The sequence below is a fragment of the Solanum stenotomum genome, chromosome 6 (assembly GCF_019186545.1).
Source record: "Solanum stenotomum isolate F172 chromosome 6, ASM1918654v1, whole genome shotgun sequence".
Taxonomy (NCBI): Eukaryota; Viridiplantae; Streptophyta; class Magnoliopsida; order Solanales; family Solanaceae; genus Solanum; species Solanum stenotomum.
This window is the reverse complement of record NC_064287.1, coordinates 47,341,566-47,366,169: the sequence shown is the minus strand read 5'-3', so window position 1 is coordinate 47,366,169 and position 24,604 is coordinate 47,341,566. Positions and strand designations below refer to the sequence as shown.

The following is a 24,604-nucleotide window of genomic DNA, read 5'->3' as shown; positions in this document are numbered from 1 at the left end:
TTTTAAAGATACTTCAAAAAAGTACATTTTATTTTTTTGTATAAATAGACCATCCTAGACATACATGATTGTACACAAAACATTACCATAAGAGAAGCGTGTCAGTCTAGAAGTCTTTGAATATCCGATAAAAATGGTGGCCACTAAGAGATCAATTTTTTTAATTGGATTGTTTTGTTTAGCTCTTCTAATTTTGATTTCAGGTACTGAAGCTATTGATCAAGCTGTTAATATAGGAAGATGTTCTGATTATCCAGATTGTAATGCAGCTTGTATTCAAGCATTTTTTAAGGGGGGTGGTTGTCTGATGGTTAAAGGGACAAACAGTTGTTTTTGTGAACCTAAACCATAATTAATTAGTCAAAAATTACTGCCAATTATTGGCTTATGTTGTTTGATTAGTAATCAATTTTTAAGATTTTGGATTATTCCAAAATTACTTTATATGATTTATTGAAGAAAACTCTTATCTTCTATGAGTCCAATTTTAACTGATGTCATGTCAAATTCAGGGTCATCTTAACCCCTAGGCAACTAAAGTCATCGCTTGGGGCCTCATATATTTTGGGGGCTCCATTTAAAAAAAATAATTACTTATATATGTTATTTTTAAATTATTTGATGAGTGTTATGATTTCTACTAAGGAAATTGCATATGAGATGAAAATAAACCTGAATTTCGTAAGAAACAATTTGATGAAAACATGGATAGCGATATCACAAAGTCACTTGAAGAATCTTTTAGAGTTGATTGCTTTATATATATAGAGTAGATCAAACTATTTTTTCACTTCAAAATAGATTTGAACCAATTGAAAAACATATGAAAATATTTTTAATTTCTTATTTAGTGGTAAAATATTGAGATCACTAGATGATGAGAATTTAAAAGATATTGTCTTAACCTTGAACTTTTTTTAACACGTAATAGTTATTCTGATATTGATGGTTTAGATTTGATTTTTGAACTAAAAGTGTTAAGGGAAATAATACAAGTAGAAGACAATGATCTAATGGAAATACTAAATCAAATAAAAAAGACTTGATTATTTCCAAATACACATATTGCTTATAGAATTATGTTAATAGTTCCTGTAACCACCTCAGCTGAAAGAAGTTTTTTTGAAATTAAAATTGATTAAATCTTCTTTAAGATTAACATTGTCTTAAGAGAGATCGAATGAATTAGCTATATTATCATTTATAAAGGAATTATTAAAACAAATTGATTATAAAACAGTACCTGATGTTTTGCATCTAAAATAGCTAGAAAAGTAATTTTAAATTAAAGTATATATGATTAAAAAAAATATTAGGACCCCTCTCTTAAGTTTCACTTTAGACCCCCAATGTTGTTCAGTCGGCCCTGGTCAAATTCTCATCTTTTATTACTATTTAATTTTCGATTTCGATTCTATTTTGAACAGGACTAAAAAACAAGAGCTTGATGTTGATGAGCTCTTCACCTATAATATCTCCTCAATATTTTTTTGTAACATTAGATATTACCAAAGTGTTCAAAAGGTAAATTTTGTGGCATATTTTCTAATTGTTTGATCTCATATAGTAAATAAAAAATTAAAAAAGAATTACATTTTAGAATTAGAAAGGTTGGAAAATAGAAATGCCTATGATCAAAATTCAAACCAACATGAAAAATCACATAAAAAGTTCAAGAAATAACTTTGAATTAAAAATTAATTATAGATATAATAAGGCATACATCGATTTAGTTATATATATATATATATATATATATAATTTCCCATTTGGTTCGGCTTTTCATAGATCTACATGGGAATCTTCATTAGATCGATCATACAGTTTGGGCCGATCAAGCAGAGATCGATTGGCCTGCCACAAAGCTGACATTAGAAGACTGAGACCCACAACACCAAGAAAGCTGGACGACATAGGATCAAAAGTTCAGGATGAACAGGAGGGAAAAAGACGTTTAAAGCGGAGGGAAAACCAATCTCAGAAGGGAAATCCGAATGAAAGGGAAAATTGCTGTGATTCTTGGTTAGCTGACTAAGAGCGGATGGGGCGGGCAAGGAGAACGGCATTGCTATAGGTTCGATTCATCAATGTCGGCATCTATGTCACAGATTGATGTTGTCCTCAAAATACCCCTTAGTTTTTACTCAACTATATCCGTAGTATCAGAATTTCGACCACCCGATTGTTCTTATGGATCTCGATATGTTTGGCTAACTACGATGGAATAGAGCCATTCTAAATTGTTATGGGAGTAATGATTAATTGAAAGGTAAAATAATTATTCACTATTAAATTGAAATTTTGATAATTCAATTTTTCAATTTTTCAACTTCCAACTTTTAAAATAATAAGATGCTGATTATTTTACTGTAACAACTAACAATCACAGTTGACAACTAATCAATGTAGATTAGAATAGCATCATAGGAAGTAATAAACAAAGTAAATATGAAACATAATCAGTTTCAAGATACATAATTTCAAAGACATTTCTAGAGAATACATTTTTTTTATATATAAATAGACCTTCCTAGACATACATGATAATTGATATATTAAACATTATAGACGATCAGAAGCGTGTCAGTCTAGAAGTCTTTGAATATCCAACAAAAATGGCGGCCACTAAGAGATCAGTTTTACTAATTGGATTGTTTTATTTGGCTCTTCTAATTTTGATTTCAGGTACTGAAGCTATTAAGAAAGCTATTAATTTAGGAAGATGTTCTGATTTTCCAGATTGTAATGCAGCTTGTATTGAGGCAAATTATAAAAGTGGTGGTTGTTTGTTTGTTGAAGGGGTTAATACTTGTTTTTGTGAACCTAATTTTTAATTAATTAGTAAAAAAATTACTGCCAATTATTGGCTTATTATGTTGTTTTATGAATAATGCTTTGTATTCAATTTGAAGGATTTTGGATATTCCAAGATTACTTCATATGATTTATTAAAGCAAATCCTTATCTAATTCTATGTGTCCAATTTTATATATGTCATGTCAAATTATTATCTTCTACTACTATTTGTTCTTCATTTCTTATTGGTGATCCAGAGTTTTTTAATAACTTAAAAATCAAAATGGGAAGTCTCAATAGTTTTAGTTCAAATTATCTATACGTGTCAAAGCATGTGGTAAAATTTTGAACTTGAACTCATAAAGTTTAAATTTTGAATCTACTTCTATGTTTTGCGCTTATTACAAGACTATTATAACAAGAAAATTGGGCATGGAAGTTGGTGTATAATATGTTGATTGTCAAGAGGATGAAACTTTTTGGAGAATTCTGCTTCTGTTTTGGTAATCACCAATTTCACATTTATCTAGTTCAAATTTCAAGTGACTAAGTTCACGGGATACCTGTCAGCTCTAACCAGTGACAAGTACCAAGTAAACTCCGACATCAAGACTAGGACAAATGAGACGAAAACACTTTATACTTGTTACTTCATGGCGTTCATAGTTTTTGCTTGACATTTTCCAGATATTATGTCATGTTACTAATTAAAAGTTACCCAAAAATGGAGGGTAGAATAAGGCAAGGTTCAATGCTAAGAATAATAATAAAAGAATTGACTGAGTAGATCTCATTTAATGAAAAATATCATGTTACACTGTAGAATGATTACAAATATATTCAAAAAAAAGAAGGAAAAAATTCCTATTCTAAGCTATTGTGTAAATATTTTGTCTACAAAAGCTAAGGGAAGTTCGATACAATCGTGATGGAATGAAGAAAGAATTGAATGTTATAGTGATCGTCTTCTTTACAAAGGCACTTGCACCTGGACAGAAAGACCCTACGAAGCTTTACTATTCCCTGGGATTGGCTTCGGGCCTTTTTTTCAAGCTCCCTAGCTTAGATTGAACGTTGAGTTCTCTTATTGTTGTTCAATCTTTAAGGCGTATTTCCATTGAGAACGGAATAGTGTTCGTGTCCAAAGGAGAATAAAGTCCTAGCTTCTAGACTTCCTTTCTCTACGATAGTCATCGGGATTCAGTGATTAGAAAGAAGACTTCTCCCAAGGCAACAAACCAGTTGATAAATCAGCAAAGTTTGACAAAACAAAGTCTCGGAGGCCGGTATCCCAAACTTCACAGAATTGTAATGGCCAATTCGGTGGCTCAATGGCCTCTGTCCCTAAACCAGGTGCTCTATCCCTGGATCCTTCATTTTGATTGTTCTGCCAATCAACGACATATGTAGCTACTCGTCTGAAAAATTTCGCCCTGAAAACGTCCCACACTTGGTATTTGTAGTGGTTTATCACTGCAGTACTTTGTGGCAAATTCATGTACCTAAATCCTTTCCTCAAGTGGAAATGATGCACCACATTGAGGAGAGTGGTGTCCAAAGCATCGGGACGTATGATTGATTTGTGTCTCTCGGGGCTCTTAAGACGACAAGTATATCCGACAGTGATACCCTGAGAGGGAGCTGAATTCAGACCAGACGGTCCAAAACTATGGCAAGTTGTTCTGATCTCCGCAATTCCTGGTGACGATGATGATACATTTGCCACGAGGGATCGAAGGGAATCCTGTCCCGCATAACCTGTGCTTCTCAAACTTTGATGCCCTGGAGTAGAATACGGAAAGTAGAAATACTCATCCACATCCATAAACGATACCCAATTACATTCTTTCTTCGCTCTAAGAGCACAATGCGAAAAACCTGCTTCTTGAGTCTTGATCCACGGCCAAACATGTCGTGTGACATTGTAATTCTCTGTCTCAAGCTCTTCAATCACATCCTTTATATTGTCATCACTATTATTGTCGTAAATAAACCACCTCTCAACTCCAAGCCAAGAATGATACGTAATCCATTCACGAAGCGCTGAACCTTGATTCCACACCATAGTACACACACAAAGATCATACTTTCCATTTTCAACATTCCCCCTTCCCTCGGATTTCAATTCAGTAATCTTAGCTACCGAAGGCAAAAGCACATGTTCATGAGCTTTAGCATGAATATGAGGCAACATACCAATAGTTATTCGTATCCCTCGAGCCTTCTCAGGATTCTTCCTAATACTCAATGGCAATTCACACCTCACAACCTCTTGAGCAGCAGTAATAGCCTTTGTCCTAAGTGCAAATCTTCCCTCTTTTTCAAAATTTCCCAAACCAAAATAACAACTAAACTGACTCGAATCGGATTCTCTATCAGGCCTCAAATTCAATCCCTTCACAAACACAACTACTGTGTTCCCATCCAAAGTAGCAGCATAAGCCACATTTTCCCAAGAATTAACTGTCTGATTACTCTCTTTCCACAGCCCATTTCCACTAAACTTCCTCAAATTCACCACAGCTGAATAATTAACAGGAGGAAGTGGGCATCTAACAAGAACCCCAAATTCAGATTCACCATAAACATCTACTGAAAAAGATTTCTCCTTTACAACACCAACATCATCACCAGTACTATTTCTACCATAAACACACTCAAAGTTCGTATTTTTACTGAATAAATCATTTTTGTTCACCAACAACAAAACATGATCAGGAAACAAAACCCGACCCTCAATTTGTAAATGCAATAAGGAACTACTACCAAAATCTTGAAATGATTGTGAAGTAGACAAAAAATCAGAAGAAGACGACAGTAAAGACAATCTTGAAACAACTAAAACAGGTCGAAAAACAGAGGAACTAAAAGGAATCTGATAAGAAAGAAGGAAAAGAAAAATAAAAAAACTAAAACATAAAACAAAAGACCTTACAGAGAAGAAATAAACAATAGTTGCTGTTGGAGAAGATGGTCTGAAAATCCTTTTCCTCTTACGACGTTGCTCTGAAGAATCCATTTTTTTTTTCTTGATTTTTTTTTTTTTTTGCAGATTTTTGGATCTGTAAGTAAAAGGGGTGTCAAAGATTGTTTATTTTTGCAGATCTAATAAGGAAAAAATTGAATTTGAAGGAGTTTTTGGTTCTTGGTTCTTGATTGTTTTTCTTGTTTTTGCTGGTTTTTTGTGGGTGCCGACAGTGATTTTATTATTATCAAAGTTTTTTTTGTGTAATCTTTAGTAATGTCGGAGAGATATACTACTGATCTACGCGTTTAGAAGAAGAAGAAGAATATTTTACTCTATACTAATACTAAAAAAATATTTGGTTACTGTTGTTAAAGACAGTACTAGAAAAGGAAAAAGAGTAAAAATGGCTGCTTTGTAGCTGTTTATTTGGATTTGAGATGGCATAGCGCGTGTATGAATTATTCGGGGTTCGATATTCATATATAAGCTCGATTAAATTCAAATTTATGCAGGGAAGTTACACATTGGGAGTTAAAGCTCTCCTTACTCGGACCTACGGGAACTCAAACCCGAATTGATTAAGGATAAAGAAGTATTTATCACTTTACTACGATCACTGAAGAAAAACCTTATTTTCACTTTCTAATATATACTCCCTCTGTCCCTAATTATTTGTCCATATTTCCTTTTCTAGATGTCCCTAATTACTTGTTCATTTTGACAAATCAAGAAAGGACAATATTTTTCACCTATTATACCCTCAATTAATTACTTTGAAAAAGTAATTTTTTTTGAAAATCTTAAGTTTTTAATTCATTCACTTTATAATTAATAGGGGTAAAATGATAAACTTACTATGTCAATTATTGTTTTCTTAATAGGTGTGTTAATTCAAAAGTAGACAAGTAATTAGGGATATAACGTGTATTATTATTCCTTTGTTCCATTGTTAATTTTTTTAAGTCAAATGATTTTGCTTGTTGTTTCAACTTTTTACTTATCTATTAAATAGTTAAAATTGTAAATTATTTTGATTTATAGTATATGTTAGATACTCATATCATAAATATTAGAATAGAGAAGGTATTTTTTTTTTCAATTTATGTTGTTTTATTACTTCTTCATTTTTGTATTCTATATGATTTTGGATACCCTCTTTTAACATCTCGATTGCTCAAATTCATGCTATAAAATCATTAAAAGGTGTAGCCCCTCCTCTTCAAGAGGGCATGAGCAAAGTGAAAACTAGTAATATGGTTGAGATTCATTCACATGAAAGGAGAATATTTTTCATGGAAATTATTTTTCTAGAAAATATTTTCTTAGATACAAGTTGATTTTTACTTAAGTTATAGTGTTTAATAAGTAAATAAAAAAATGTTATTTCAAAAGCAATTTATATGTAATCTAAGAAAACACTTTAAGTGTGGAAAAGGGTGGAAGTGGGGCCACGGCGAGGACGCGATTAGAATAGTTAAGGAGCAGGGGTTGGCGGCATTGGAAAGGTGCAGAGGATACAATAAACATAGAATGTCACTTATAAATTTATTTTTCTTTTTTTTGGGTAAAAAATAATATTTTTTCTTATTTCTATTAAAAAGGTCATATTCCTTATTTTTAAGTAACATGTTTTTCTATAGAAAATATTTTTCAAAACTTTTATCCAATAAAATATAAAAAAAATAAGAAAAATATTTTCCTCTATACCAAATACACTTTTAATCAGAATTCTCAAGTTTAAGCTCGAGAATGAAAAAAAATAAAACTAGTCCAAGAATTTGGTTCACACGCGCAGCCAGCCAGCTGGGAACTTTCCGATGGTTTTTATTCAAAGCTTTATCGTTAATTAGCTTTAATTTTTCCTATTATTAATCGTACTTTGCCAATAATACAAGTAATATATTTAAGAGAACTATTAAATCACTCCACTTGGAATTTAATTTATGGCTGCTTTCACTTCCAAAATCAACCAACCAATTGCTTCCAACTTACAAGCAATATTTTAAATACCATTATTATTAATTGGCATACTATATAGTATATTCATTTTATTTCATTATTATTAAAATTAATATTAAGCCGGTGGAGAACAAAAGAACGTGAGTGAAAATGAACAAAAAAGCTAACGTTGCCAATTTAGACCAGCTATTTTCCTCTCAATCTTATCTATTCACAATTATAAATTATAATTATTTGGATTATATTTAAACCTTATCATATATTGTAAAAAGTGACAATCTTTTTTGACATTTAATTAACATTAGATGAGACGGATGATGGAACGAAGAATTAAATTTTATTGATATAAAACTAATGATAGTAACGATTTTATTATTTTTCGTTACCATTGATTCTTTTCTAGTATCTCTCGTTTAATTTATTTTTCGGACATTTTCACTTTTTTATTTGTTAAAAAAGTTGGATTGATATACGGTTATGTTAAAACTTGAAGCTATATCAATTGGTTTTTTTAATAGATGTTTAGTGTTTATTAGGTGTAACCTTTATCACTTTATTAGCATGTAATCAACTTATAATTTTCCTTCTTTTTTCTTTTTCTTTTTTGGAATTATTGGTACATGTCTAGTCTTTCTTTTCTTCTTTCTACTTGAATTGATCAGTTACGGGTTCAAATTCCAGTAGAGGGCGGAAAATATTAAGTGATTTTTTTTTATTTGTTATAATTTCGATAAATAAAGTTATCTAGTATGATTGGTGGTAGAAAGTAAAAAGTATAATGTAATGCGCGGAAGCTAACTCGATTTTTTTAAAAAAAAAAAATGGATCAATTATTCCATGATTTGGTGCATGTTTGCTGGCTTTGGAAGGCTAGCTACGCAACCCTCTACAAAAGTTCAAAAAAAAATCAGCTTAAAAAAAAGAGAGAGAAACATCAAGAAAATGATTTTTTTAAAGAAAAAAACAGGTCCTTAAGTTTGGGATATGTTCAAAATGACTTTTTAAATATATGATTGAGCAATTTTGATTCTTTAAATTTGCCACGGTGATAATATGTTTGGTCTAAATGAAATAATTTAATCTTATCTTATCGTCAGATTAACAATATTTATTACAAGAAAAGATTTAACACATGAATTTGTAATTGTAGTTTTTACGATTTCTGTGATTTTCGCTTAATTTTTAGAGCCAGATCGATGCAAATTTTGTAAAAAGAAACTATCTATTTTTGGTGTTTGGTGCAATTTTTGGATTGTAATTTTAAAGATTGGACGAGACTTTCATGGTGTTTTCTATTATTTTTCTTCATAGTTCCCATAACATCTAATATCCAGATTATTATTTTTTAATATAGAAGAAAAACATAAGTGCTCAATTTTATAATTTTAGAAGACCAAAATTGCTCATGAGTTAAAGGGGTCATTTTAAACCTAACCATAAACATAATGAATCAATTTTGTCATTTATCTTCATCATTACAAAAATTATTTTTATTTTGCTTTAAAAAATAAATTAATTGTTTTTCGTTGAATTGTGTGGTCCTATAAAAAAAATCATGAAACTTAAATTCCTTATTGACAGCCACACAATTATATATACTATATATATATGCTTGACAGAGAAAAAATAAATAATAGGAACTTATAATGCAGTTTCCAAAAATCATAACGTGGAGATTCTTCCCATGTGAATTTGTGAGTAAATTGTGCCAAGGTCTTAGGAACAAGTATCAATTGATTGATTTTAATCAACAGCTCAATGGTCAAAAAAATTAAATTAAAATCGAATCGGAATATTTAGTATTATTTCTTAATATAATTTTTTGACGAAAAGATAGTTCAAAGACTAATTCAATATTGTATATGGTTATGTCACTGCTTTTAAATACTCTTGTAGCATAATATTTATGTGACTATAAAAGTATATATTTTTAAAAATAAATGAAAAGCTTAAAATTATTTAAATTTAATTTATTTATTATATTTTTTAAAAAAGGTAAAAGTGGCTGTGTGCACCAGCTTCATTGTAAACATCTTCTGGCACAAGCATGCCACTGTCTCCCCTTTTTAATGATTTATTATATTTATATTATTATTATTACTATTATGTAATAAATAATTTAATAATCATAATTAATAATAATAATATTCGTGTGTCAGTCATTTGCTATCTCAAAGCTCACTATTCATCCACCCAATGCCACTAAATGCATCTTCAGATATAAATTATTTTTTTTCTAATAAAAAAATGGTGTATGGTTTATAATAAATATTTTGTAGTAGTAAAAGTTTAATAGGAGTAATATTTATATTCAACAAAGAATANTCATTGTAAACATCTTCTGGCACAAGCATGCCACTGTCTCCCCTTTTTAATGATTTATTATAATTATATTATAATTATTTCTATTATGTAATAAATAATTTAATAATAATAATATTCGTGTGTCAGTCATTTGTTATCTCACATCTCATATTTATTCACCCAATGCCACTAAATGCATCTTCAGATATAAATTAATTTTTTTCTAAATAAAAAAATGGTGTATGGTTTATAATAAATTTTTTGTAGTAGTAAAATTTTAATAGGAGTAATATTTATATTCATCAAAGAATAAAAATGATTTTATTTTGAGGATATAGAGGAAAAGCGTTGACTTTTGTCAGAAAAATTTCAACAACAGCTAATGATTCCAATGAATCCTTTTTCATTATGGGTGTTTGAATTTATGGGTGTTTAACGGTGAAATTTTCGGGATATTTATACTAAACCATATAATTAATTCGAGAAAAAAACTCCAAAATACTGCATTATTTTCAAACAAATCCTATTTCTATTTTATGTATGGACCACTAATAATTCACAATTTGTGATAAAGTGTATACTTATCGTTTAATCTTAATCTCTATTTTTTCTTTTAACAAAAAACTTAAATTTTGAATCAGTCTCGTATAATATCAATAGGTAAGAGGCACCTTGAAATTTATATGCAGATTCCATGTTGATTGTTGGCTATAAGCCTATAACTAAGCATTAACTGTGAAAATTCCATTATGAACTAATGACGAATTGGTTTGGATCTTTTCTCAATTAATTTAGTGGCAATCAAATACTCCCCCTTTCATGTTACTCGATCCATGTTGATCTCTAACACATTTTTAAAAAAATATTTTAATTAATAATGTATTTTACTAAATTAATTTTATTAATTATACTTTGAAATGCTAAATTTGACTAGTACTATTTTATATAGTTATTGGATACTAAGACTAATAGAGAAAATTTTAATTAAACTCTCGATTTGTTAAATAGAGAAGTAAAAAAAAAATCTAGTATTGATACAAAAAATCAAATAAAATGAAACAGAGTATATATATTAATCAAGTATTATTTAGTAATCAAGTGACATGAATATTTTATTTTAAAAAATAGGAAATTTTAAAATTTATAGTTTAAAATAGGTCATAGATATTTGTTTGGTTATACATCATTTCATTAAAGATAAAATTAATATTGTAACTAAATTATTAATAAATATTGAATATATCTTTTCTTTAGACGGACTAGAAAAATCAGTTATACAAATTGAGACAAAAGAAAACATGTAATAATAGCTAGATAACTTATTGAGTTATTGTACTTCATTTGAAAATGATGACAAATATTTACATAGGCGAAGCTAGAATTTTAAGTGTATGAGCTCTGAATGTTATAACGACGATTTCAAGTGTTAATTACTGAATACTAAACATAATATTTGTACATATTTAATAACTTTTTAATACACATATATTATTTAAATAAAAATTACTGAACTCAACCGAATTTATACCCAAACTTCTAGCTCCCCACTAGAATATTGATCATAGTATCACCTCATCATCTTAGTGTAGAACAAGGGTAATAGAATAAAAGTTTGGATATACCAACTTTGGTAAATGAGCATTGATTGCAAACCATAAATTTATGAGACCACTTTATTAGGAATGCCTTGCTTTATACGTATGCTTAGAAATTAACATTCATTTTCACATTTGGTCCACTTCACCAAAGTGGAATTCACAAAAACTGTGACAATTCGAAAATATTTCATCCGTCCAACAATAATTGTTCACTATACTAAAAATAGTTATCTAATAATATTTGTCTAATTTAGAATATCAAGAGATAATTTACATGTTGTATTTATTTTACCCTTACTATTAAACACTAATTATTATCTAACACATTCATCAAAACATTAAATTTAATAAAGTCAAAGGATAATTTAGTAATATTACCCCTATTATTTATTGTTTCTTAAAGGATATGCCAAGTCAACAGTGGACAACTATTGTTGGACAGAGGGAATAGAAAACAATTTTTTTCCCATTAAATTTCACGATTGGCCATTTATCAATTGAACTTGAATCTATAAGAGCACATAACATAACTTGAAGAATATTAATAACAACAATAACATATTCATCAATTTTTTACTAAATAGAGTCTGGGAGGATAAAATGTACGCAGATCTTACTATTACCTCGAAAAGGTAGAGAGATATTTTTCGAAAAATCGTTCACTCAAGTACATAACTTGAAGAATATTATGACATAAAAATATAAATTTATGTCCCAAAAAAGAAATTGTGACAACTCGAATGTTTGTGACCATGTTTGTATATGCCTGCAGGTCCATCATTATAATCCAATTAGAAAATGTCTAAATCATATTATTGGGCCACTCTTCATCTTAAGTTGGGCTTTTATGTGTCAAATACAAGAGAGTTGATCGGATCACTCACGTCATTTGTTGCATAAATTCGTGACAAATAACACAAATCTTATTAGTTTAGAATCTAATTAGATGTCTTTATTTCAGTTTTCAAAATTATCTTTCGTATCATATTTACTTCACCAGATATATGTATTTGGACCACACATATACATGTGGGTTAAATTAGGTGTAATTTATTTTATATACATTATATTCAAGTGTGATTTGCATATATATGAGATACACTAACTCTCTCATTCGCCTCTCTCCCTATGTATCTACTATCTAGTATCAAAGATACATGTATCTAGTATGATTTACATATATCTGAGATCCACTTACTCTCTCGTTTTCCTCTCCCTATGTATTTGTATTTTTAGAAGGGAAAATTGTATGAAATAGCAAACTATTTGTTCAAATTAAATGTTATGGCCATAGTTTATTTTATTTGTAATTCGCAACAAACATTCCATTTTTTTGCTATTTGGTTCGATATACAATTAGTCATTTTCGGTATACAATTACCCATTCGGTATACAAATGTATAAAATGTATGAAATGCGTTTGTGTTTGTATAAAGCGAGAAAAAAATGTATATATAAATACAAATATAGATCTTATTATACAAATTACAATGTATAAATGAATCTATACAAAACTGAACAATTTGTATAAAATTGGATGTATCTAGCGAATTATACAAAACAAAAGCTCCATAGCAAACATAAAATATGTTATGGAGCGCAATTATGCAAACTATAATTTTTTTTGGTAACAACTGTAAAAGATTACCATACCACCAAGAACAATTACAACTTAAAAGAGCACCGATTCTGATAACAGAAATAGGCCTCCAACCAATCAAAAACTAATTACAAAGTAAATGCTGAATAAAATCTCTACACTTGTGTGCTTGCTTAGACTTATTAAGTAAAGATAATCTTCCTATAACTTCCTTTTTTATCTGTAAAACGACCTCCCCTGTATGAACATTTCTCCCTTTGAACTTCTTCCAATTCCTAGCTCTCCAGGTATGATATAATACTGCTCCACAAATGGTTGCCATGATTTCCTTCTTGAATTGTACCCAGTGCTTCACTTTGATTTTGTCCAGCATTCTAGTAATCCCATTGATTTGTATTGTTGTCCTTGTCCATTGGTTGATCTCATGCCACACTGCTAATGTCCATTTGCACTCCTCAAATAAGTGCACAGTAGTCTCCATAACTTGCTCATCACACATGCAACATGCTACATCTTCAACTGGGATGTTCATTCTCACCTTTCTTTCTTGTGTAANTTATAGCCATAGTTTATTTTATTTGTAATTCGCAACAAACATTCCATTTTTTTGTCATTTGGTTCGGTATACAATTACCCATTCGGTATACAAATGTATAAAATGCGTTTGTGTTTGTATAAAGCGAGAGAAAAGTGTATATATAAATACAAATACATATATTTTTGTCTTATACACTTACAATTATACAAATACAGATCTTATTATACAAATTACAATGTATAAATGAATCTATACAAAACTGAACAATTCGTATAAAATTGGATGTATCTAGCGAATTATACAAAATAAAAACTCCATAGCAAATATAAAATATGTTATGGAGCGCAATTATGCAAACTATAATTATAACATACAAATATGATTTTTATGTTTGTTATATGTGAAAGTTGCTCTTTTTAGAATGTACTCCCTCTGTCCAACAATAGTTGTCCACTGTTGACTTGGCACACCCCTTAAGAAACTATAAATAGAAGGGTAATTTTGTTATATCACCCTTTGAATACAATGTCTTCAGAAATGTAATAGGGAAATGACTATAATTAATGAAAAGGGTAAATTAGAAACTAAGTGTAAAATTATCCATGGATTTCATAAAATGGACAAGTATTGTTGGACATTTATTTTTAGTATGATGGACAAGTTGTAATGACCCGTTAGGTCATTTTGAAAATTAGTCATCGCTCTTTCTTAAAAGATCATTTTTGTAAATTTTTAATGAGAAATTTGAATTACTCATTTAACTATGGTTATTTTATTGATAAGAATTCTTTAATAATTAATATAATTAGTAATTAATGGGCCAAGAATATAATTTTATTAATATCATATACCCATTTGGCCCATGTATGAGAATGAATTAAAGTAGAATGGGGTTTCGTTTTTATTAACTACAAAGAAAAGAAAAATATTTATGATAGAAGCAGAGGCATAATTCGGCGCCACAGGAAAGCATTCTCGCTCCAGGTAAAACAAGAATTCGCCTAACTAATCTTCATCTCTAATTCGTCTGTACTAGTTTTAGGAGTAAGAGTTTAATTAATTATTAAATTGGTAGGTTGGAAGAGTTGAATATTTACAGAATGTTGGAGATATTGTAATGTAAATTATTTTTGATTGGGTGTATTTATTTATGGCAGTGGATTGATGTTTCATGATGAGTAATGATGAGGAAATTAATGATGAGATGATAATGAGTGGAATAGAAAAGTTGTAGCTAGCTTAGGTTCTGCGTATTATCTTCCGTAACAAGTTGGTTTCTATGTTTATTTTTGGTTAGCATATTGTGATCAAGATTTTAATATATTGAGATACCTAATTACATATTAGGTGTATTGTAGTATGTGGATACCATCAAAATTATGTTATTTGAGGGTATCAAAACTTAATCCTAGACTTGAAACTTCTTCTCTTGTGCCGGGCGTGTGATCGATTGGAAAGCTCCTTCCCCTTTTCGCCTGGAAGAGGGTCAGTCTCAAAGCAAATGAAAGCGGTTGATTTGATGCTCTCCGGAAAGAGCCAAAATAGCCGCGGATGCAGAGTTAGCACTACCCTGCTTCCATCCCCTATCTGGAAAGTATGATAGTTGAAATTTTAATTGACATCAAGATTTACGAACTTGATTATAAATTTGGGTGAATTTTGGTTCAAGGCTAAACACATAGTAATGTGGGTGTTGTTAGTTTCAAAATCTTACTGTGGTAATTTGTTTGGATAGATTGTATTGATTTGGAGCCTAACGAAAGGGAAAGACTCAAGTCCCGAAGTGATTGTTCGACTATTTAAGGCAAGTGGATTCCTAAACCCTTGTTAAGTGTATGAAATTCGTGTATTTCCTTGTGATATGTGTTTGGGGGTAATGAGACTTGGTGATGTGTCGACTTGTACACATGATTATTTTCTAATGATGAAAAAGGGGTAATAAAAGGCAATGTGTTTAATTGTTGATGTGTGATGTTTGAAACTGGGTTGAAAGGCTTGTTGAATCATTGTTGATGTTGTATCACAGTTGTATTGTTGTGAATTGTGTATTGTTATGAAAATGGTCATCTCCTCATTATTTGTGGAACTTGTCATTTGCATTGGTTCTGAGACATGGTTGTGATAAGTGTTATGTGATAAGAGGATGAACCATTTCGAGAGACGTATCGCGCGCTGCGATGGATACTATATTTTGAGGGACGTGTCCCGCGCCGCGACGGATACTATATTTCGAGGGACGTATCGCGCGCTGCGATGGTTACTATTATCGAGGGTCGTATCGCGCACCGCGATGGATGCATGGACAGATATGTCCCCCATGGGTCTGGACTGAGAGACAGCGGTTGTGTATCACTAGGCCAGACATGCATCACTATACTTGACATTGCATTCCATTGCATTGCACATATTTATCATATAGTGAACTTGATATTGTGTTTTGCTGATCTTGTGAGTACCTTTCTCTGGAACTTTGATTGGTGAATATTGAGCTTGTTGTTGAGGATATGTAATTGTTAGAGTGTTGTTGTTGAGTTGTGTCCTATGTGAATTATGAACTGTTAGATTGGGCTGGCTTTAAGTAGGTTGTAGTCGTGGAGGTTGTAATTGATGAATATTGAGCTTGTTGTTGAGAATATGTGATTGTTAGAATGTTGTTGTTGAGATATGTGCTATGTGAAATTTTTTGCAGGTTGTAGTTGTGGAGGTTCGGTTGGGGTGTAAGAAGTACCCGTATTCTATCCCCTTAGCTTGTGTTTAGAGGTTTACTTGCTGAGTACCGCGTGGTTTGGTACTCACCCTTTGCTACTACATTTTTTTGTAGGTCACTAGCCCGGACCTTTGTGATATATTCTCTTCTTTTCCGAGGCTTCTTGGAGNCCATCTGGGCCAGGGCATTTGTTACTATTAATCTGGAACATTGCCTTTTTCACTTCCTGTGGTTCAAATATGTGAATTAGAGCACTTTGTTGTTCTGCATTAATAACTTTCCCTTGCCTTATCAGATCATTTACTATTGGACTTCTTTGTGCTGCCTTATTACCCAAAATCCCCTCATAATGATCCACAAACAGTTGCGCAATGATTGCAGGGTCAGTTTGCCATACACCTGTTTGATCTTTTAGTTGTGTAACAGCCTGCTTTAACTTCCTGTGCTTTATAATTGAATAAAAATACCTAGTATTGTCATCCCCCAGCCTTATCCAAGTTGCTTTACTTCTTTGTTGTAGGAATAGTTCAGCCAAATAAGAAGAAGCCCTGAATTTCTGGTACACTTGACTTTCCATCTGCTGGTATTCTATGTTGGATGGATCTGTTTGTAACTTCACTTGTGCCTGCTTGAGTTTTGCCCTATCTTCATTTGCCTCATTAACTATATTTTGAAACTCTTTTGTGTGCAGCACCCTCAATTTCTTTTTTAACAACTTCAATTTCCTCACCACTCTATACATCATACAACCCTCTATACTTGCATTCCAACCCTCTTGTACAATATCTTGAAATTGTGAATGTTTTGCCCACATGTTACAGAATTGAAAGGGTTTCCTAGTCCTACATTCCTCATTAAGGACAACCTTTGCTGGGCAGTGATCACTGATGCCCTCAGGCAAGAATATTGCTTTGCAATTAGGCATTATATCCAACCAATCTCGATTAATAAAAATCCAATCAATTTTTGAGAAAATCCTGTTATCATCATGCTTATCACTCCATGTGTATCTATTCCCCTGAGTAGGGAATTCAATCCATCCACAATCATTCACACATCCTTTAAAATCCATAATTTCTGACCATGTAAGTGCATTGCCCCCTATTCTATCCTCAACATTCAGAACTGAATTAAAATCACCTATAACCATCCATGGTTTATTGCATCTCTTACTTTGAACCACTAAACTGTCCTATAATTCCTTTCTATCTTCCCTGCTATTGAAAGCATACACATACGATATTTCCAAGGAAATGCAAAGAGGGATAAACTTTACCTCACAAGTTATTTGTTGAGCATTCATAGTAATAGGATTTACTTGATAGTAATCAGGCCTCCAGCTTAACCATATTCTACCATTGTAGTGTCTCTCTAAATTTGTTATATACTTCCATCCAGCAAACATATTAGCAGCCATTTGTTCAATTCTTCCACTCTTTACTTTTGTTTCTAGTAAGCCAATCAAACTCACTTTTTCTTCATTGCAAAGGATTTTAACTTCCTTTTGCTTATTTGGGGCATTTAGCCCTCTAACATTCCAACTAAGCAAGTTAACCATGTCCAGATTTGGGCATTGTCTGGCCTCCCACATTCGTCCCATTTTCATTCCCTCCTATCTTTCTTTGAAGTATCTGAAATGAGTTTATGCTTTCTATCTCTNTGCTACTACATTTTTTTGTAGGTCACTAGCCCGGACCTTTGTGATATATTCTCTTCTTTTCCGAGGCTTCTTGGAGATTTGTGAGGTAGCTGTTTGTCAACTTAACAGACTTTCTTACTCCTATTTATGATCTTGTTCTACTCTAGAAACAATGTCATATGAGACTTGTGTTTTTCTTTTGAATTAGTTGTAATACTTTAGAGGCTTGTACACGTGACAATCAGATTTTGGGGGTATTTTTGAGTTAATTATGAAATTTCCACATTTTATTCTAATAGGTGAGTGTTAGCCTGACTTGTCTTGATGGGATAAGACGAGTGCCATCACGTCCATTTTTGGATCGTGACACAAGTATTGTTGGACGAAGGAAGTATCTACTGTCTAGTATCAAGATGCATATCAAGTTTCTTTAATACATGCATCAGACTTGAAAATTGGTACAAAATTTTTAATTAGTAAGACAATATATAATTATTTTAAACTGTAGAATGGATTAGTATTTATGATAGGAATATATGTATAATTAAGTAGTTTTTCTATATTCAGGGCTCACTGTATTTTTGGCAATTGGCATGTATATAATTAAGGCATGAATTTAACTATCAATCTTGATTTACACCAAAACAGATGAAAATATTGGAGAAACTCCATTTCCACTATCATCGATCTCATCTGGATTATATCATCCAAATTCACCTCTAGAAAAAATCCTCTCAATTCGTCAGTAGCTCTTGAACAATGCTATATAGAAAAAGACTAAATTGTATTAAGTTATTTTATGTCATATGGTTGATAATTTGACATACAATGTCAAAGTTCCTAATTTTATTTTCGATAGATGTGAGATGGAAATTAAACAAGTTGGTGTTAACATTAGTTTTTTGAAATAACAAGTGTTTTTTTTTATGGTTGCAATTCAATATAGTCTTTGTTAGCGTGTTTAGATTATCCATTATTTTGTTGTTGTTATTATTGTTTACTTATTAATTGCTTTGTTTTTCTTCTTAGTCTTTTTCTCTTTTTTTTCCAAACCTATTTTGATATGTAGTATTCGAGGCAATGGTCTTCCAAAAACAACCTCTTTACTCCTCCACAAGTCTAGAGTATGATTTGTGAACGTTCTACCCTCAATAGACCCTACTTGCGGAATTTTATTGGAGTTATTGTTATTGCAATTCTTTGTTTCTCTTTTCAAGTACAACTTACAAGCACGAGATATTTATATTAGATTAGACATTAGACAAATAGATGTATGAATAGAGTTGTCAATATGAATCGTCTCACAGCTCAAACAGCTATGGTATATGCTCAAGTATACTTGTCGACAACCATGGAACAAAACAAGTCCTAGTGTGAATCAACAGAATTATTTTTCAAATCCAATAGTCGTCGATATCAATAGGAAAGGGCCCCAATTTGACTAATATTTGCACTTTCCTCCTTTGGAAGAATGAATAGCATTTCACAGAACAATCATTGGATTATTAGAATCAGAGAGCAGAATAAATAAACATAAACAGGATTTAACAACATTCAGAGCTTCTGTACAGACCCCCCATTGCTTGCCCTCACTGGCCCTTAAACATAACCAAATGACCAGGTATAAATATTGAAAACTTGTCTTGGTCTCTGATAAATTCCTTGGACTTCTCTTCAAAGCAAACAGCTTTGAACTTTTCAAGTAGTACATGGTTTCCCTGCCCAGATTCAGATGGGACAAAGACTATCCAAATATTTCAGCATTGAGACAAACTACGCAAAACCTGCTAAGAGAGAAGAAATTATCTTTAGTTACTAACACAAACAAAAACCTTCAACCGGTGAGTATAATTGTAAAAGAACAACATATGATTGAGAGATTGTATTAGCTTCAAGAATGTGTTCCAAGGAAATGTGTACACAACCCTTCTAGAGTAACATGAAGGACTATTTGATATATGGGCATCAATGCTTGAGATTAAGACAAACACAAACAAATTTTTACCAATGAGGAAACTATTAGTGACTGTCACATTACAGTGAAGAATCAGAAACTAATATAGCAAGAGTCGTAAACTATGGAGAACCAACTGACCACCAATTGTGCTCATGGGAAACAAAACACTATGACCTCTAGATGAGTACAGCCAGGTGTGAAGGATTAGGTTTCATCAAGTCCAAAAAATATGTTGTAAATGAGAATTAAAAGATACAGAACACGACCTGAAAGAAGAATCTACAAAAGTTGATGAGAGCGCGAACCATTTATTCAAACTTATAATATTATAGAAGACTTTTAAGTATTGCGATGATTAGAGACAACAGACAAGTATGTCTTCAATAATCAAACAATCATCATGTCAAGCTAAAGAAAACAATCACCTAAGGCTCAAGTTTGCTGCTGTATGCAATTTGTGAATGAAGTTCCGTTATGCCTACTGACATGACAAAAACCTGCAGTTTCACCATCTCGAGCTGTTCTCTCTTTTCTTCTACCAGAGAAAGAACGTAATGCTTCATTCTGATTGATACTAAACTGCTTTGCTGAAGATATATTCTTGTTCTGCTTGGTAGCATACGTTTCTGGCTGACTATACACTACATCCTGGCTCCCAGTGGAGAAGGATATTCTTGATTGTGAAATTTGCCCTTCTGGACTTCTCCAAAACTTAGGACCCAAAAATTCTGCACGGGGGATCATGCCGCATGTACTTCCTGTAAAATCAGTATCTGATATCCTCCCTGTTGTTATTGCCAAATCATATTGCATTTCATCAAGTAATCTCTCCAAACCATTTACACGTTTCTCTAAGGAATTCATTCCATTTCGTGAGCTGCCAATAAATCCCTGCAATGAAGAAGAAATAGGCTGAGCTCAGCATGTGTCTCTTGGCACAAATAAACAACTCATTCCCTCTTAAATAGGGGAGACTACAGGTTGTGACATCAACTAAATGGAGACCAAAAGTTAAATATGATGTTCGAAGGGGTGCTGAGGGAAGGAGAAGACAAATGTACCTGCAGGAGGTCTAACAAACTGGACTGTTGATTTTCAATCTGAACAAGCTGTTTGCTGACAGAACAGAAATTCTCGTACTCTCTATGACTCAAGAGTGCATCTTCGTTGATGTTTTCATCAGGTACATCCATGTTGTCATTGTAGTCCTCAAAGAGTGGAATAACCCGAGACCCAAACTGTGAATTACCATATCTGTGGAACTTCTCATCCGGTGGTCTGTTGAATAGAGTTGACTTTACTTCTGAGTTTGAACTGCTACAACTAACTGAATCCACTGAACCTTGAACTCTAAGATTTTGACTCTTCTGTTCTTCACAAGCTACCTCCAACGAAGAAGCCTGTGAAACAGTGTGCTTTGCTTTTGCATCAGGGGATTTTCTAAAATCCAGCTTACAGGAGCTCGTAACATTTGATTTTGTGCGGCGGAACCTAATAGAACTATTTTTCTGGGAGGTGATCGAGGAAGAACTACTGGATGCAAGTGACTTGGTTGAGCGGATTGCTTTCTTTGGCTGAGGGGTTTCCGTAGCTGTATCACTCGAACTTTTGGAAGGAGTTGGAGAACAGGTACCACTAACACAATCTGGAGACACAAATTTATAGTTCTGTAAATATGGCACCTCATAGGATAATTTTAGTAGCAGAATGTAGGTGAATAAAGTAATGCATTTACAATAAGAGCTTAAAGATGAAAATAGGAAGAATCCATGGCAATCTCTAGTAGAAACATGGCATACAGTTATGTAACAGCTGACATAAAAATAGCAACAAGAACAGGAGACAAAGATGCAACACTTGAAAAGGGAAAATAGCCCGAAAGCTCACTATAACCAAAGTTGGAACAAAGTAATTACGATGCAGATGTGGCTGAAATAGTTTAGTTACTAAAAGGACTAATTTTCAATCAATGAAACTGGAAGTATGGAAACTAAGGGTTAATTAAAGTCCAAGATTCCCTGGACCTGAACTCATCTGACAAGATAAGTTTCTAAGCATGTGTATAGCATGTGATGATCAATCAGAAAAAACAAGTGTTTTGTCTGGACTCTGGAGAACATAAAAACTTGAAAAAGAACTTTTAGGAAGAAAAGGAGTTCACAAATTTTAATTTGTGCAGGAGTGGACAGGTAAAATAGTAAAAAAGCTCGGTAACCATCTCCCTATTTTCAACCATACTGGCCAGAATATAACTCTCTCGTCATAATCTTCAGTAAGCTTCATTTTGAGCCAATATTTCCATTTTCGTAGTGTAGAGGAATTCAGATTCCACTTCAGTCGATCAACATTCAAGGGAACTTGTGTTAACATAATCTCTCTAACAAACTCGAAACTAAATCCAATTTGAATACTATTCAATGCTCTTTCTTAACATGACTAGCTATTTTTGAATCCTCTCATCTCCATGATTGCTTAGAAGGAAAGAAAATTATTGACAGAACATAGTAATAACATATGAAAACTAAGGAAATCCAAGAATTATTTAAACCCCAAGCCTTTCTACAAAGAAAAAAATAAATTATTTCAACAGAACAGATTAGCTTTTATTGGAAGTTACCTTTCTGTGGAAACTTGGATTGTAATTGAGGCAAAACATCATCTGAAGCACCTGGAACTTCCTTCCACCATTCTAACGCCCGATTCATTGTCTCTCTCACAACCTTCACCTATAGATTCAAAGCAGAGTATTGTATAAGCCAATTCTTCTTAATAAATTTATAAGATTTTAGATTAGAATAAGATCAGCAGTCTATTATCACTCCATTTCAAAAATAAATGACAAAAGGTAATGAAGTTCTCCTATCAATCATTTCTAAACTTTATGGTAAATAGATTTACTGTAGTTCATGTATTTTGTACCTTATCGAATCTTCTGCTATCCAATGACGTGATGCAGAACGCCTTCAACTCTGACAACAACTCTTTCTCGGAAACAGCCAACCGTCCCAATGTCTCCGCCGCAGCCTTCCGCACAGTCCAATCTTCACTACTCAACAACTCAGCTGTAATTGGAACCAAGCTATTCAATACATTCATATTGGAAGCACCACCAACACTAACAATACTACTAATGAGCGACAGTAACGCCGGTTTGGCTTTAAAGGAATCATTCTTCACCAATTTCATGAGCTTCGACAACATTTTCTTCAGCTCCGCCGGCTCAGGATCAGGTGATGCTTCAATTGCCGCAGCAAGGCAAAGCGAAGCTCCGATCTGCGAATTATTATCCTGCTCGTGCATAATAGCGTCGATTAACGGCTTCAAAATAGACGAAAACGGCGGTTGAGTAATTTCCGACGCAATGGAGGAAACAGCTTCTACACAAGCAGAGCGAACAGCTGAGTCAGGGTCACGAAGTCGCCGGAGTACAGTAGAAAGCATTTTGGCTAGATGCGGTGATAAAGCATCCCCGTGAGAAGCTGAGAGAACTCCGATAAGCCGAACACATTGCCGACGCACCGGCGATTTATCTGAAGAGTCCGTACTCGAAATACAAGTCAAAAATGCACCAAAACCTTCACTGTTAAGACTCCTAGCTATAGACTCCAGCTCATTCGTAGCAACGGTGAGAGTATCACGGTCAGATAATCTATTGAGACAAGTATTCACTCTGTTTTTCAGATCACTAGGTTGTCTCTGCAGCGCCATTGATGGCAAAATGGAAAATACTCTGTCGGCAGAAAGGTAACAGTGAGGCCGGAAACGGAAGTGTAGATCGCCGGAGTAAGGTTGAAGTTACCGCCGGCGACGGTTACAGTGGCGGTGGTGAAATGAGAGGGAAAAAAGGAAAGTGAAGTGTGAATGTGGCAGTCAATGGAGCTGGTTTTATATGTTACAGAAGGAACGTGGGAAGGAGTAGTGCGATAAGTTAGGCAGGGAATTTATTGTCTGCACGATGGCTCAGCTGGTTACAGTGGAACTTCTTATAAATATAATTATTGTTATTCCCTGATAATAATAATTAAATTTCATTAATAAATATAATACAAAAATATTTCATATACACATAATGTTATTATTATATGTCTACTTTTTTAACAAGAATTATTAATTGAACAATATTAATTAATTTTATTTGTCAAATGTAAGGTTGTGGTCGAAAATATAATAATATTTAATTGAAAAATCATCTTGATCGGATCAAAGTAAACAATAATATCGAATCAAGCGGTTGTTTACCTTGAAATAATTCATATATAGCTACCAACTTTACCATAATAAAGGGAGATTAATTCTTTACTACAAACATTCGACATATACTATAGTGAAGTCCTTCACTTATTTTTCTCAACTTATTTATTTTATTCATCACATTTTAAGCTTTGTCCTATTAAAAAAAACGATGCTATTGATATTGGCTAGAAAAGAGGGAGAGAGGAGCGCATTAAGATACGCTCCGATTATAGTTATAGATCTATTTTTTTAACGAGAACTATTAATTGGGTAATATTAGTCAATTTTTTTTTATCAAAATGTGG

The 24,604-nt window shown here is 32.4% G+C and overlaps 2 protein-coding genes across 4 annotated transcripts; both read right to left on the bottom strand.

Annotated features, from left to right (window-relative positions):
• Window positions 1–3,562: 3,562 nt before the first annotated feature.
• LOC125867834 (glycosyltransferase family 92 protein RCOM_0530710) lies at window positions 3,563–6,029 on the bottom strand. Its single transcript, XM_049548418.1, has one exon. The coding sequence runs from the start codon at window positions 5,813–5,815 to the stop codon at window positions 4,004–4,006; it is 1,812 nt and encodes a 603-aa protein (XP_049404375.1). The 5' UTR covers window positions 5,816–6,029; the 3' UTR covers window positions 3,563–4,003.
• A 13,419-nt stretch (window positions 6,030–19,448) lies between these two features.
• On the bottom strand, window positions 19,449–23,934 carry LOC125867831 (TORTIFOLIA1-like protein 4). 3 transcript variants are annotated; one of them, XM_049548416.1, is made up of 5 exons: window positions 22,986–23,934; window positions 22,684–22,792; window positions 21,128–21,711; window positions 20,492–20,957; window positions 19,449–19,896 (listed from the first exon to the last, which is right to left on the bottom strand). In XM_049548416.1, the coding sequence occupies exons 1-4, from the start codon at window positions 23,772–23,774 to the stop codon at window positions 20,499–20,501; spliced, it is 1,941 nt and encodes a 646-aa protein (XP_049404373.1). In that variant the 5' UTR covers window positions 23,775–23,934; the 3' UTR covers window positions 19,449–19,896; window positions 20,492–20,498. The 3 variants fall into 3 exon arrangements, with proteins under 3 accessions (XP_049404373.1, XP_049404372.1, XP_049404371.1); XM_049548415.1 differs by having other exon boundaries at window positions 19,450–19,893; XM_049548414.1 differs by lacking the exon at window positions 19,449–19,896 and having other exon boundaries at window positions 20,334–20,957.
• Window positions 23,935–24,604: the final 670 nt, after the last annotated feature.